Below are 17,194 nucleotides of genomic sequence, written 5' to 3'. Positions count from 1 at the left end.
TTATTTATTTTTGGTTGCGTTGGGTCTTTGTTGCTGCGCACGGGCTTTCTCTAGTTACGGCGAGTGGGGCTACTCTTGGTTGTGGTGTGCGGGCTTCTCATTGTAGTGGTTTCTCTTGTTGCAGAGCACGGGCTTTAGGTGCGTGGACTTCAGTAGTTGTGGCGCGTGGGCTCGGTAGTTGTGGCGCACAGGCTTAGTTGCTCCGCGGCATATGGGATCTTCCTGAACCAGGGCTCGAACCCGTGTCCCCTGCATTGGCAGGCGGATTCTTAACCACTGCGCCACCAGGGAAGCCCTGCACCAGGGCTTAGTTGCAGCACGTGGGCTCTTAGTTGTGGCATATGGACTTCTTAGTTGTGGCATACATGCGGGATCTAGTTCCCCGACCAGGGATCGAACCCAGACCCCCTGCATTGGGAGGGCGGAGCCTTAGCTACTGGACCACCAGGGAAGTCCCTAGCCCATATTTCTTTACAAGTGCTTCTCAAAGTGTAATCTAAGGATCACCCTCCATCAAGTGCCTATGACAAAAGCAAATGCCTTTGCCCCAAATAAGGTTAGGATCTCAGGTGACAGGGTGCAAGAATCTACATTTTCACAAGATCTCCAGGTGATTCTGCCTCAGGTGGTATTTGAAAACCATAACCCTTTATTTCAGCCATGTTGAAATTTCCCCCATTCCCCTGCCTGGAATGTCCTTCCCTGCCTTATCTACCTGGTAACATCTGCTTTTTAGCACAACTGTCACCTCCACTATGAAGCCTTTGGCCAATCCCCTAGGTAATTGTCTGTTTCCTCCTCTGTGCTTCTACAGCACTTAGTTCATCTCTCAGACAGTACTTAGTACCTACTGTACTGTACTTAGTACCTACTTACATGTCTGTTTCTTCTACTATAATGTGACCTTGAAATCAGAGACTATGTTTTAATTTATTTTTACATCCCCAGCATCTAAGACATAATAGATAACAATAAATGTTTGTTGAACAAATGAATGAATGGATAAAGATGAAGAACTAAAGTATTCATCTCACAAATATTTGAGTGCCTACAATGTGGTAGGCACTATTCTGGTACAAGAAAGTAGCCAGAACTTTTTGCCTGTAAGACAATTAGAACCCTGCACACAGGGTTCTATCTTAAGCCTCTTTCAGCATTTTATCTGTGGAAACTTCCAAATGAGCCCCTTGTTTGTTTATGCATTCTTTAGGATAGAACCACTTGTCTGATGTTTACAAGTGGCCTTATGACAATGAATGGCAATGGGAAAGCACAATGTACTTAGTCCATTCCCATAAATGTGCTTTGGGAGTCCAGACTCAACTTCATAGTCACCTTCTCTTTATTGCTTTCTGGAGAATATAATATAAAGATTTGGCAAATGAGAAAACAGTAAATGAAGACAAAGCCAAAGTTATTCTGCCAATAAATACTTTAATGAGAACCGAGGTCTGTAACATAAATAGCAGTAACTGCCCTGGCCTATGCCTTCTGCTCTAGCCCAAGTCTGGGGCTAACAAACTACATTTAACCCACATTTGAAGAGAAGGTCATTTTGAGTGTCATCTATCAGTATCCATCTTCACAGAAGATACCAATCTGGGGCCAGAGTCTCAGTGTTAATACTCCCTCTCAGGGAAAAGTTCACATGGCAACACAAACACATGAGCAATTTTGAACCATCCTATCGTTCTTCCATCAGGAGGGCCTTGGGAGACCAATGATTCAGTAAACACTTACAACTTTGTCAAAATACATTAGAACACAGAAAAAGGGAAAAGAAGAGTAGAAAGGTTGGCAGGGCTTGACTCACATATATTCAGTCCTTAGATTTGAAGCCTCTTGAGCTGCTCGTATGTAATAAAAAACTGAAGAGTAAGTCATGGAAGATCACTGGGATGATACTGAAAGTCAAACCCGGTTCTAAAATTGTGCATTGCATTCTCTTAAATTGAGGTACTTAGTCTGTGCTATTCTAAGTTGCATTTGTTTTAAAAGTCTTTTTTAAAACAATATCTAGCAAATCAAGCATGTGTTGAGTGCCCACCATGTGCCAATTTTGATTGCTGGCATTTAGCAATATAAACATATTAAAATTCTAACATATTTATATTCTTCAGGGGCAAACAGGCCATACACACACACACACACACACACACACACACACACAAATATCCAAGAACATCAACGACATATAATTCAGTGCTAGAGTAACTGTTACAGACATTAGGCGATCAGAGGAATCCCAAGGAGGGAGGGAGATACTATCTCCATTAACCTATAGACTCCACAAGGGCAAGGATTACTTTTCAACCCTGAAGTGCTCACCACTGTACAAACACCACCACACACACTATCCAACTCATGGCTCTTCCCATAGGAGGCACTCAAACACAGCTAAAGGAAGGAGGTCATCCATGAGGAAAGAGCCCTGCTTCGCTCTGGATTCTTTTGCTCTATGAGTGTTTTCTGTCTTATTATTTCCCCAGCTATTTTAGTCATACACTTAGGGGTAGGAAATATGGATTACCTCAGCATGGACCTTCCTGTGGACATCTCCTAGCAGGGTTTCCCAAAACTTCCTAGCCCCTTCCAGATTTGGCTGTGTTTGTTGTTGTTGTTTGTTTTAAAGAGGAAAAGAAACTTTGGCATTTCTTTTCTAATCCCTTTAGTTTGTATTAGACTCCAACTGAAAGCCATTTCTGTACTTAGTTCCACCCGCAGTGGTCACCATTAGAATGCTTGAGTAGATTCTCACTTGCCTAAAGGCTTCAATAATCAAATTTTCCTTCCTATAGCCTAGAATTACCTGGGAGCTTGAAGCATGTACTTCCATTCTCATGTTCCAAAAGGATACAATGATGTTCCAGGGTCCAAGTCGAAGCCAGTTTGGCCAAAATCCTTTATAGAGTGCAAAAAAGCCCTCATGTTTCCACATCTGACGGAAAGATATAATAAAAAAATGAGTGAATTCTCCTTACATTTTACATCTGACAATTACTTTTATTTTAGTACTCATCTTCCATGCCCCTCCCCAACAACTTAGAATCCATGAATGGTCCTTTTTCTAAAGACATACATTTTGTGTTCTAAATCCACCCACCCACTCATTCAACAAGTATTTACTAAGGACCTACAATATGCAAAGTATTCTTCTCCATGTTGGGATAATAGTAATAATAGTAAACAAGAGAGAAAGTGTCTGTGTTAGCCAGCCTCCAAGATGGCCCCCGATGAAAGCCAACTCCAGTTATTCACACCCTTGTGTAGTCCCTCCCACAACATATCAGGATTGGTCTGTGTCACCAATAGAGTATGGCAGTAGTGAACGTACGTCACCGCCAATGCTATGCTATAAACGTTTTGTATATAATAAGGTTTTGCCTTGTTCTGTCTTTGATCATTTACTCTGGAGGAAGCCAGCTGCCATGTCATGAAGAGAAGCCCATGTGGTGAGAGACTAAGCCCTCCAGCCAACAGCCAGAGAGGAACAAAGCCTTCCTGCTGACAACTACATGAGTGATCCTTGAAGCAGATGTCCCAGCCCCAGTCAAGCCTTCAGATGATTTCAACCCTAGCTGACATCCGGACTATTACCTCATGAGAGAGCCTAAGCTGAAATCATTCAGCTAAGCTGCCTCTGAATTCCTAACCCACAGAAACTGTGACATAATAAATGCATGTTGTATTAAGGCACTGAGTTTTGGAGTAATTTGTTACACAGCCACAGATAACATACATTCCCTGCCCTCATGGAGTGCATACTCTAGTGGACCTGACAAACGAATACATAAATTGATATATATTATATTCACAAATAATAAGTACTAATAAGACAACTAAAGCAGAGTAGGGGAAGAGGAGTTGGGCAAGTCACTGTCCTTCTCTGAATCTGTTTCATCACTGTAAATTCTGTGTATGTAATGCCATGGATGACCTCATGTGAATGACCAGAGGATTAGATGAGGAATAGTGTAAAATGCTTTGAGTTTAAGTTTTCTGTTTTATACACTGTAGGTCCTACATACGCCAACTGAGTGGTTATTAGAATTAAATGACACAGAGATTGGTTCAAGATGGCAAAATAGAAGGACATGCGCTCACTCCCTCTTGTGAAAGCACCAGAATCACAACTAACTGCTGAACAATCATAGACAGGAGACACTGGAACTCACTAAAAAAGATACCCCACATCCAAAGACAAAGGAGAAGCCGCAATGAGATGGGAGGAGGGGTGCAATCACAATAAAATCAAATCCCATAACTGCTGGGTGGGTAACTCACAAACTGGAGAACACTTATATCACATAAGTCCACCCATTGGAGTGAAGGTTCTGAGCCCCACGTCAGTTCCCAACCTGGGGATCCGGCAACGGGAGAAGGAATTCCTAGACAATCAGACTTTGAAGCCTAGCGGGATTTGATTGCAGGACTTCGACAGGACTGGGGGAATCATAGAGACTCCACTCTTGGAGGGCACACACAAAGTAGCGTGCGCATCAGGGTCCAGGGGAAGGAGCAGTGGCTCCATAGGAGACTGAACCAGACCTACCTGCTACTGTTGGAGGGTCTCCTGCAGAGGCGGGGAGTGGCTGTGGCTCACCGTGGGGACAAGGACACTGGCAGCAGAACTTCTGGGAAGTACTCCTTGGCGTGAGCCCTCCCAGAGTCCACCATTAGCCCAACCAAAGAGCCGGGTAGGCTCCAGTGCTGGGTCGACTCAGGTCAAACAACCAACAGGGAGGGAACCCAACCCCACCCATCAGTAGACAAGTGGATTAAAGTTTTACTGAGCTCTGCCCACCAGAGGAACAGCCAGCTCTACCCACCACCAGTCCTTCCCATCAGGAACCTTGCACAAGCCTCTTAGATAGCCTCATCCACCAGAGGGAAGACAGCAGAAGCAAGAAGAACTACAATTCTGCAGCCTGTGGAAGGAAAACCACATTCACAGAAAGATAGACAAAATGAAAAGGCAGAGGACTTTGTACCAGATGAAGGAATAAGACAAAACCCCAGAAAAACAACTAAAAGAAGTGGAGATAGGCAACCTTCCAGAAAAAGAATTCAGAATAATGATAGTGAAGATGATCCAGGACCTCGGAAAAAGAATGGAGGCAAAGATCGAGAAGATGCAAGAAAAGTTTAACAAACACCTAGAAGAATTAAAGAACAAACAAAGAGAGATGAACAATACAATAACTGAAATGAAAAATACACTAGAAGGAATCAAGAGCAGAATAACTGAGGCAGAAGAATGGATAAGTGACCTAGAAGACAGAAATGGTGGAATTCACTGCTGTGGACCAGAATAAAGAAAAAGAATGAAAAGAAATGAAGACAGCCTAAGAGACCTCTGAGACAACATTAAACACAACAACATTTGCATTATAGGGGTCCCAGAAGGAGAAGAGAGAGAGAAAGGATCCGGGAAAATATTTGAAGAGATTATAGTCAAAAAATTCCCTAACATGGGAAAGGAAATAGCCACTCAAGTCCAGGAAGCGCAGAGAGTCCCAGGCAGGGTAAACCCAAGGAGAAACAGGCCGAGACACATAATAATCAAACTGAAAAAAATTAAAGACAAACAAAACTTATTGAAAGCAACAAGGGAAAAATGACAAATAACATACAAGGGAACTCCCATAAGGTTAACAGCTGATTTCTCAGCAGAAGCTCTACAAGCCAGAAGGGAGTGGCACGGTATATTTAAAGTGATGAAAGGGAAGAAACTACAACAAAGATTACTCTACCTGGCAAGGATCTCATTCAGATTTGATGGAGAAATCAAAAGCTTTACAGACAAGCAAAAGCTAAGAGATTCAGAATCACCAAACCAGCTCTACAACAAAAGCTAAAGGAACTTCTCTAAGTGGAAAACACAATAGAAGAAAAGGAACTACAAAAAAGAACCCATATAGCACAGGGAGATTAGCTCGGTGCTTTGTGAACACCTAGAGGGGTGGGATAGTGAGGGTGGGAGGGTGACGCAAGAGGGAGGAGATACGGGGATATATGTATACGTATAGCTAATTCATTTTGTTACAAAGCAAACTAACACCATTGTAAAGCAATTTTACTCCAATAAAGATGTTAAAAAAAACAAACCAATAACAATTAAGAAAATGGTAATAGGAACATACATATCGATAATTACCTTAAACGTGAACGGATTAAATTCTCCAACCTAAAGACACAGGCTAGCTGAATGGATACAAAAACAAGACCCATATATATACTGTCTACAAGAGACCCACTTCAGATCTAGGGACAAATACAGACTGAAACTGAGGGGATAGAAAAAGATATTCCATGCAAATGGAAATCAAAAGAAAGCTGGAGTAGCAATACTCATATCAGATAAAATAGACTTTAAAATAAAGAATGTTACAAGAGACAAGGAAGGACACTACATAATGATCAAGGGATCAATCCAAGAAGAACATATAACAATTATAAATATACATGCACCCAACATAGGAGCACCTCAATACATAAGGCAACTGCTAACAGCTATAAAAGAGGAAATCGACAGTAACACAATCATAGTGGGGGACTTTAACACCTCACTTACACCAATGTTCAGATCATCCAGACAGAAAATTAATAAGGAAACACAAGCTTTAAATGACACAACAGACCAGATAAATTTAATTGATATTTATAGGACATTCCACCCAAAAACAGCAGATTACACTCTCTTCTCAACTGCACATGGAATATTCTGAAGGATAGATCACATCCTGGGTCACAAATCAAGCCTTGGTAAATTTAAGAAAACTGAAATCATATCAAGCATCTTTTCCGACCACAAAGCTATGAGATTAGAAATCAATTACAGGGAAAAAAACGTAAAAAACACAAACACATGGAGGCTAAACAATATGCTACTAAATAACCAAGAGATCACTGAAGAAATCAAAGAGGAAATAAAAAAATACCTAGAAACAAATGACAAGGATAACACGATGACCCAAAACTTATGGGATGCAGCAAAAGCAGTTCTAACAGGGAAGTTTATAGCAATACAATCCTACCTCAGGAAACAAGAAAAATCTCAAATAAGCAACCTAAACTTACACCTAAAGCAATTAGAGACAGAAGAACAAAAAACCCCTTAAGTTAGCAGAAGGAAAGAAATCATAAAGATCAGACCAGAAATAAATTAAAAAGAAATGAAGGAAACAATAGTAAAGATCAATAAAACTAAAAGCTGGTTATTTGAGATGCTAAACAAAATTGATAAACCTTTAGCCAGACTCATCAAGAAAAAGGGAGAGGACTCAAATCAGTAGAATTAGAAATGAAAAAGGAGAAGTTACAACAGACACCGCAGAAATACAAAGCATCATAAGAGACTACTACAAGCAACTCTATGCCAATAAAATGGACAACCTGGAAGAAATGGACAAATTCTTAGAAAGATATCACCTTCCAAGACTGAACCAGGAAGAAACAGAAAATATGAGCAGACCAATCACAAGTAATGAAATTGAAACTGTGATTGAAAATCATCCAACAAAGAAAAGTCCAGGACCCGATGGCTTCACAGGTGAATTCTATCAAACATTTAGAGAAGAGCTAACTCCCATCCTTCTCAAACTCTTCCAAAAAATTGCAGGAACACTCCCAAACTCATCCTATGAGGCCACCATCACCCTGATACCAAAACCAGACAAAAATGCTACAAAAAAAAGAAAGTTACAGGCCAATATCACTCATGAATATAGATGCAAAAATCCTCAACAAAATACTAGCAAACAGAATCCAACAGCACATTAAAAGGATCATACACCATGATGAAGTGGGATTTATCCCAGGGACGCGAGGATTCTTCAATATATGGAAATCAATCAATGTGATACACCATATTAACAAACTGAAAAATGAAAACCATATGTTCATCTCAATAGATGCAGAAAAAGCTTCTGACAAAATTCAACACCCATTTTTGATAAAAACTCTCCAGAAAGTGGGCATAGAGGGAAACTACCTCAACGTAATAAAGGCCATATATGACAAACCCACAGCAAAGATCATTCTCAATGGTGAAAAACTGAAAGCATTTCCTCTAAGATCAGGAAAAAGACAGGGATGTACACTCTCGCCACTATTATTCAACACAGTTTTGGATGTCCTAGCCACGGCAATCAGAGAAGAAAAAATAAAAGGAATACAGATTGGAAAAGAAGAAGTAAAACCGTCACTGCTTGCAGATGACATGATACTATACATACAGACTCCTAAAGATGCCACTAGAAAACTACTAGAGCTAATCAATGAATCTGGTAAAGTTGCAGGATACAAAATGAATGCACAGAAATCTCTTGCATTCCTATGCACTAATGAAAAATCTGAAAGAGAAATTAAGGAAACATTCCCATTTACCACTGCAACAAAAATTATAAAATACCTAGGAATAAACCTACCTAAGGAGACAAAAACCTGTATGCAGAAAACTATAAGACACTGGTGAAAGAAATTAAAAATGATACCAACAGATGGAGAGATATACCATGTTCTTGGATTGGAAGAATCAACATTGTGAAAATGACTATACTACCCAAAGCAATCTACAGATTCAATGCAATCCCTATCAAATTACCACTGGCATTTTTTACAGAACTACAACAAAAAATCTTAAAACTTGTATGGAGACACAAAAGACCCCGAATAGCCAAAGCAGTCTTGAGGGAAAAAAATGGAGCTGGAGGAATCAGACTCCCTGACTTCAGACTATACTACAAAGCTAGAGTAATCAAGACAATATGGTACTAGCACAAAAACAGAAAGACAGATCAATGGAACAGGATAGAAACCCCAGAGATAAACCCATGCACCTACGGTCAACTAATCTATGACAAAGGACGCAAGGATATACAGTGGAGAAAAGACGATTTCTTCAATAAGTGGTGCTGGGAAAACTGGACAGCTATATGCAAAAGAAGGAAATTAGAACACTCCCTAAAACCATACACAAAAATAAACTCAAAATGGATTAAAGAGCTAAATGTAAGACCAGACACTATAAAACTCTTAGAGGAAAACATAGGAAGAACACTCTTTGACATAAATCACAGCAAGATCGGTTTTGATCCACCTCCTAGACTAATGGAAATAAAAACAAAAATAAACAAATGGGACCTAATGAAACTTAAAAGCTTTTGAACAGTAAAGGAAACTACAAACAAGATGAAAAGATAACCCTCAGAATGGGAGAAAATATTTGCAAACAAATCAACGGACAAAGCCTTAATCTCCAAAATATATAAACAGCTCATGCAGCTCAATATTAAAACAACAAACAACCCAATCCAAAAATGGGCAGAAGACCTAAACAGACATTTCTCCAAAGAAGACATACAGATCTCCAAGAAGCACATGAAAAGCTGCTAACATCACTAATTATTAGAGAAATGCAAATCAAAACTACAATGAGGTATCACCTCACACCATTTAGAATGGGCATCATCAGAAAATCTACCAACAACAAATGCTGGAGAGGGTGTGGAGAAAAGGAAACCCCCGGGCTTCCCTGGTGGCACAGTGGCTGAGAGTCCGCCTGCCAATGAAGGGGACACGGGTTCATGCCCCGGTCCAGGAAGATCCCACATGGCACAGAGCGGCTGGGCCCGTGAGCCATGGCCACTGAGCCTTCGCGTCCGGAGCCTGTGCTCCGCAACGGGAGAGGCCACAACAGTGAGAGGCCCGCATACCGCAAAAAAATAAAAATAAAAAAAAATAAATGGACCCATGCAGTTCAAACTCATGTTGCTCAAGTGTCAACTATACAATAAAATGTAACAAATGTGATACAGCCATACCACAGAATATTACCCAACCATAAAAAGGAACAAAGTACAGGCATACCTCATTTTATTGCACTTCACTTTACTACACTTTGCAGATAGTGGATTTTTAACAAATTGAAGGTTTGTGGCAACCCTGCATGGAGCAAGTCTATCAGCACCATTTTTCCAACAGCACTTGCTCATTTTGTATCTCTCTGTCACTTTTGGTAATTCTCGTCATATTTCAAACTTCTTCATTATATTATATTTGTTATCATGATCTGTAATCTTTGATGTTACTCTTGCAAAGAAATGACTCACTGAAGGCTCAGATGATGGTTAACATTTTTTAGCAAATCAAGGTATGTACATTGTTTTTTTTAAGACAATACTATTGCACACTTCATAGACTACTGTATAGCGTAAACATAATTTTTACATGCACTGGGAAACCAAAAAGTTCATGTGACTTGCTTTATTGTGACATTTGCTTTATTGCGGTGGTCTGGAAGCACACCTCTGAGGTATGCCTGTACTGATACATGCTACAGCATGGATGAACCTTGAAACATTATGATAAGTGAAATGAGCCAGTCAAAAAGCTCACATAGGGCTTCCCTGGTGGCGCAGTGGTTGAGAGTCCACCTGCCAATGCAGGGGACACGGGTTCATGCCCCGGTCCGGGGGGATGCCGCATGCCGTGGAGCGGCTGGGCCCGTGAGCCGTGGCCGCTGGGCCCGCGCGTCCGGAGCCTGTGCTCCGCAACGGGAGAGGCCACAACAGTGAAAGGCCTGCATAACGCAAAAAAAAAAAAAAAATGCTCACATATTGTATGGTTCCATTTATATAAGATATCCAGAATAGGCAAATCTACACAGATAAAAGTACATTAGTAGTTTCTTAGGGCTGGAAGACAGGGAGGTAATAGCTAAAGGGCACAGGGTTTCTTTTTGAGGTCATGAAAATGTTCTAAAATTGACTGTGGTGATGATGGTTGCACATATCCGTGAATATACCAAAAGCCTATTCACTCTGAATAGGTGAATTTTATGAATTCTATGAAGTTAAAGAAACGTCAAAAAAGATGTTTTTTTAATTCAAAAAGAGTCATGTACCAAAATGTTCATTGCAGCTCTATTTACAATAGCCTGGAGATGGGAACAACCTAAGTGCCCATCATCGGATGAATGGATAAAGAAGATGTGGCACATATATACAATGGAATATTACTCAGCCATAAAAAGAAATGAAATTGAGCTATTTGTAATGAGGTGGATGGACCTAGAGTCTGTCATACAGAGTGAAGTGAGTCAGAAAGAGAAAGACAAATACCGTATGCTAACACATATATATAGAATTTAAGAAAAAAAATGTCATGAAGAACCTAGGGGTAAGACAGGAATAAAGACACAGACCTACTAGAGAACGGGCTTGAGGATATGGGGAGGGGGAAGGGTGAGCTGTGACAAAGCGAGAGAGAGGCATGGACATATATACACTACCAAACATAAGGTAGATAGCTAGTGGGAAGCAGCCACATAGCACAGGGAGATCAGCTCAGTGCTTTGTGACCGCCTGGAGGGGTGGGATAGGGAGGGTGGGAGGGAGGGAGACGCAAGAGGGAAGAGATATGGGAACATATGTATATGTATAACTGATTCACTTTGTTGTAAAGCAGAAACTAACACACCATTGTAAAGCAATTATACCCCAATAAAGATGTTTAAAAAAAGATGTTTTTTAAAATATATTAAATGCTATGACAGAGCAAGTATACAGAACTACATACACATACACAGTTTAATGGTCAGGGAAGGCCTTTATGAAAAAATAATGCAATCTGAAGAATGAGTAGAAGCTAGCCGTCTAACAAAGTATATGGCATGGGTGAAAACTTGGGAATGAAAGAAAAGTCTGGTACTAGAACTTGTTCAGTATGTCTGGAATACAGAATAAAGGTAGCAAAGATAAGGCTGTAGAGGTAAAAAGGGGTCAAGTCATATGGACCTTGCATCAAAGAGAAGCCATTCAAGGGTTTTAATATAGAGGTAACAGGATGAGATTTGCAGCTGCTCATTTCTACATCAGAGATGAATGCATAATTCCATTCACCAAAGTGTTATGGCACTCTTATAGATAAAATAAAAATGTATGATGACAATAAAGAGCAAAGTTGTTTTAAAGAATTTTAATAGCAAGTAAGTGAATGAGTGAGTAAATATAAGTACTTAAAGGTTACTGTCAACATGAAAATATGTTTCTGACAATATCATACAGCATAGTGGTTACAAGTATAAACCCTGGAATCAAACAAACCCTGATTTAAATCTCAGATCTGCCACTTATTAGGTATATAATCTTGGGTAAATACTTAGCTACTCTGAACCTGAGTTCTCTCCTATATAAAATGACAAAGATATTATCCACTCTATAGGGTTGCTGAGAGTTAAAGGATATACTCTAGTGTGTGGTACATAATAAGCATTCAATAAATGCTATTACTATATTACTATACCCTCTATCTCCTCTTAGCCAACCTTCTTGAAAGAGTATTTTATACTTGTCTACTCATCCTCACTTCCTATGTGTTTATCTGTCTCTTCCTATTAGAATTAAAATGTCATGAAGGCCAGGACTTATTTGTTCACCAACCTAGAACAGTACCTAGCACAGAAGACACAAACATTTTTGTAATGAATGAATGAATGATTAAACACACTCTTCAATGCACAGCAATCTGACTTTTACAAACACCAATCCAGCAAACCTCCTCTAGAAAATATTAAATCCAGCAGACACTTTGCAGTCCTTATACTGGATCTCTCTATTCCATTTAGCATTAAATAACTGCTCATCCCTTCTTGAAGCTCATTACTCCCTTGGCTTCTGTGACACTACTCGCTTGTAAGTTTCCTCGTATCTTCTGAACTGTTATCTTTTTTTCTTCTTTTTTTTTTTTTTTGGCCGCACCACATAGCTTGTGGGATTTTAGTTCCCCAACAGTGGACTGAACCCGCACCCTCAGCAGTGAAAGCGCAGAGTCCTAACCACTAGACCGCCAGGGAATTCCCTGAAGTGTTACCTTTTGGTGTCTCTCCTGGGTTCCTCGTCTGCCAAGCCCTTAAAAGTTGGTATTTCCCCAGAGTTCTTTCCTTGGTCCCACTTCTCTCTATACCAGTGACTGTCAAGTGGAAGGGTGAGCATGTCAGAAATAGAAAGGGGGTCTTTTGCCAAACTCTACTCCCCAGGGTATGAGAATCACTGCTTCTGTGAATCACTGTTAATGAATGGAAGGAGTTTTATAATACTCCAGTGTGCTAGGAAAGCAAAAAAGCTGTGAACTCCTCTACCTGCTCTCCTTGGCCTCCCCCTCCAGTTATGTAACACCTGTACACTACTGCTTCCCCAGGTTCTTATCTACACCCCTGAACTCTCCCCCAAGTTAAGACTAAGATATCCAAATATATTCACTGGGTGTTCCTCAAAATATCCAAAACTGTGATGTCTCCCACAAAACCTGCTCCTCTTCCTGTAATGCCTCTGTCAATGAATGTCACTACATGGTCACCAAGGCCAAAAACTGGGAAGTTATCTTTTTTTTTTTTTGGGAAGTTATCTTTGACATCTTCTTTCTCCCACACCTCTCCACATCAAGTCAACAAAATCCTGTTGACTTTATCAACTAAATTATTCTCAACTCTATCCCCACTATTCATGCTCAAGTTCAGGCTCTCATCATCTCTTGCTCAGACTACTATAAGAGCCTTCTAATCAGTTTCCCTATCTCTAGGTCAGTGGTTCTCAAAGTGTGGTCCCAGACTAGGAGCATCAGTACTGCCTGGGAACTGGTTAGAAATGCAAATTCCCAGGTTCTTCTCCAAACTTATTGAATCAGAATCTGGTGATGGGGCCCAGCCACCTGCATTTTAACAAGCCTTCCAGGGGGTTCAGATGCATGTTAAAGTTTTAAGAACCACTGTTCCAGGCTTATCCCCTTAGATTAATGGTTTTCAACCTTGGGCGAACATTGCAATCACCTGAGGAGTTTTCAAAATACTGATAACCTGGCTCCCACCCCAGGCGTTCTGAAGTCATTGGTTTAAGGTGGGTGCAGAGCTGTGAATGTTCCCCAGGTGATTGCAGTGTGCATCTAAGATTGAGAACAACTGTCTCCACAAAGCCAGCGTGATCTATTTAAAACGTAGATCTGACCTGATTAAAATCTTTCAATAGCTCCTCATCAAGTAAAAGAATAAGTCCAAGCATCTCAGCATAGCATTCAATATCCTTTATAACCTAACTAACCCTCATCCACCAACATGAGGAAGGCACCACAGTGTGAAGAATGTTGGGTTGAAGCCAATGGTCTAAGTTGAAATCCCAGCTCTCCCACTTACTAGCTGTGAAACCTTGGGCAGGTTAGTTAATCTCTTAGCACTTCAGTATGCTGTACTGGTAAGGATTAAATGAATGAATACATGTAAGTCTCATTAGGACAGTCCCCGATACACAGTAAAGCACTCAACAGATGTGAGTTACTATTATTTTAGACGCTCCATCTACAGGAAACCTATCCCAAACTTCCAAATTGGACTAAAATTTCCTCCCATAGACCCCTGAGTTTATCACTTGACAAGATGTGTTGATTATCTGTTTGTATACATGTGGTACACTGTAATTTCTCTGTACGTACTAAAATGGTGCCTGATAGATAATAGTTGTTAACTAAACTGAGAAACCATATGACAATATCATATTTTAGCTCCAAATTTGTTTTTTGTAGAAGTATTATCATGAATGATTATATAATATATAATACATGTATGATATTCAGCTTCCTACAAACATAACATAGCAGAAACTTTCAAAGCCAAACCGTGAACAATAGTACAATGCTGAATGGAAACCAAGTACCAGATTTTCTATTATAGCATCTCTGCCTTGTCTGAAATGGGCAAATGTGGGATAATGTTAAGTCCTTTCTATCAGTAATTCTACATGGTGCTATTGATAAAAGTATCCTGCAGTCTTAAGCATTCAAACTGGAATAATAATATTAAGGATCACTGTGCATCAGCAGATTGCCAAGGAGACAGCTTTCCTACCTAGGAATTACTCTGAGAGGCTACTAAAAATAGACATAATGATTCTTCCACCTTCAGAATGAAATGCAGCAACTAAGAATAAAGACTGCAAGAAGGTCCGAGACATCAAAGAAAATTAAAAATACAATCCAAGTTCACAGTGTGCGTACCTTTAAAATACCATCCAAAGTGCCTTTGTAGAGGTCCACATGTCCCACAATTGCCCTCTGGTTCATCATGCGAGTTCGAACCACATCAACTGGATTGGAAGCCAGAGCCCCAGCCAAGCCGCATGTAAAGCTGGAACTAAAGATAAAAACTTTAAGAAGACAGACTGCCCCACTTCCACCTCTGCCCGCTTAAACTGAAATTAGTCCAAATATAAATGTACAATGAGTCAGACTCATCAGATAAAACCTGGCACTTGCCCTTTCATTACAATCTAAAAAGAAAGGAAATATTTACTAATCTTTACATTATTCAAAAGTTGTCCCCTTCACTTTTCAATCCAAAATTCAGATAGCCTTTTTTTTTAAGGGGACAGTTTATATAAGTCTAGCAAGTTCCCTAAGCAGGAAGTATTATGCATCATCTATTAGTTATGTACATTTTTCAAACCACAGCATCATACGCCAAATGCATTTGAGTAGTAAAATATCATAAAAGTTGCAAGATGAAGAAAACGTAGAATGAAATTAGCAACAGTCTTCAGCCCAAAACTGTGGTTTTGTTTCACAGGCCCTATAAAATTTCACCCTTTTATTCTGTTTCTCATTGAGAAAATTTGCTTTCTGATCCAAAATTAACCAAAGCAAATAACAGATGAGTTTATTAGATACAGAGGCTGTGTATGAACAAATGCAAATCCTACAGACCTCTGATAGGCTACTGTATTAGACACTGCCCCCAAGTACCAAAGTGCCCATAGCATCTGGAATCTCTGTACCTGTATCAGAAGGCTTGAAGTTCTGGTGATGAGAGAGAAAAAGGTATTTAGACCATATGTAGCCATTATCAATTCTACCTGAGGACTTCAGTGAAAGATGCTTTTTGTGCTTAAAGTACTAAATATATGGAATGAGTACAACCTATCATACTTACACAAAGTGAGTTAAGATTGTGTCTCCCACCACCCCTGATAATATTAAGTGCTTCTTCGTAATGTCATAGACTGGTAGCTCTACTCCCACAACGATGGCAGCCCGCTGAGCAGTTGGGACAACACCCTACAAAACATAAGTGACATGAGACACCAAGGAAATACACTGGTAGTGACATAAGTCTAAAAGTGAACAAAGTAAGTCAGGAATTAAAAACTAACAGAAAAAATCCAAGTCTGAAGTATAGGGGTTATTACTCCTTCAAATCAATAGCTAATACTGGAACATTTATAAATTTCCAATTCACTTACTGTACTAAAAAATAAAACCATTGATATGACACCCAAAGCACAAGCAACGAAAGAAAAAATAGATAAATGGGACTTTATCACAATTAAACATTTTTGTGATTCAAAGGACACCATCAAGAAAGTGAAAAGACAACCCACACAACGGGAGAAAATATTTGCAAATCATATATCTGGACTAGTATATATCATATATTATACATGGACTAGTATCCAAAATAAAGAACTCTTACAACACAATAATAAAAAGACAAACAACCCAATTAAAAAATGGGCAAAAGATCTAAATAGACATTTCCCCAAAGAAGATAAACACTTATACACTGCTGGTGGGAATACAATATATGGCAGCCACTGTGATAAACACTTTGGCAATTCCTCAAAAGTTAAACATAGAATTACTACATGACCCAGCAATTTCACATCTAGATACATACCCAAGAAAATTATAAACATATATTTATCCAAAAACTTGTACATGAATGTTCATAACAGCATTATTCATAATAGCCAAAAAGTACAAACCACCCAAATGCTTATTAATTGATGAAGGGATAAACAAAATGTGGTATATACATACAATGGAATTATTATTCAGCCATAAAAAGAAATGAAGTACTGATAAATGCTAAAACATAGATGAACTTAAAAACAGTACGTTAAACTAAAGAAGCCAGTCATAAATGCCACATATTGTATAATTCCATTTACAAGAAATGCCAGAATTGGTAAATCTATAGAGACAGAAACTAGATTAGTGGTTGTCTAGGTTTGGGAAGGTTGGAGGTCATGGGAAGTGACCATTAATGGATATGGGGTTTCTTTTTGTGGTGATAAAAATGTTCTAAACTTAGACAGTGGTGATGGTTGCACAAGTCTGTGGATATCCAAAAAACATTAAATTGTACACT

General features: G+C 39.5%; 1 protein-coding gene across 4 annotated transcripts in view; it reads right to left on the bottom strand.

Moving 5' to 3' along the window:
- Window positions 1–1,425: 1,425 nt before the first annotated feature.
- Window positions 1,426–17,194, bottom strand: part of SLC25A14 (solute carrier family 25 member 14) — a 34,360-nt gene continuing 18,591 nt past the window's right edge. For 2 of the 4 annotated variants that reach the window (XM_079911145.1, XM_079911146.1), the window contains exons 7-10: window positions 15,977–16,101; window positions 15,046–15,181; window positions 2,858–2,938; window positions 1,426–1,868 (exon numbers count right to left, since the gene is read on the bottom strand). In XM_079911145.1, the coding sequence (XP_079767271.1) occupies window positions 1,827–1,868; window positions 2,858–2,938; window positions 15,046–15,181; window positions 15,977–16,101 (384 nt within the window). In that variant the 3' untranslated portion in view covers window positions 1,426–1,826. Of the gene's footprint in view, window positions 1,869–2,857; window positions 2,939–15,045; window positions 15,844–15,976; window positions 16,102–17,194 lie in introns of those variants that run through there. The other 2 variants (XR_013825772.1, XM_079911147.1) reach the window with 2 other exon arrangements.

Source organism: Stenella coeruleoalba (genome assembly GCF_951394435.1).
Source record: "Stenella coeruleoalba genome assembly, chromosome: X".
Classification (NCBI taxonomy): domain Eukaryota; kingdom Metazoa; phylum Chordata; class Mammalia; order Artiodactyla; family Delphinidae; genus Stenella; species Stenella coeruleoalba.
Note: the sequence above shows the minus strand (reverse complement) of the source record. Positions and strands in the feature narration are given on the sequence as shown.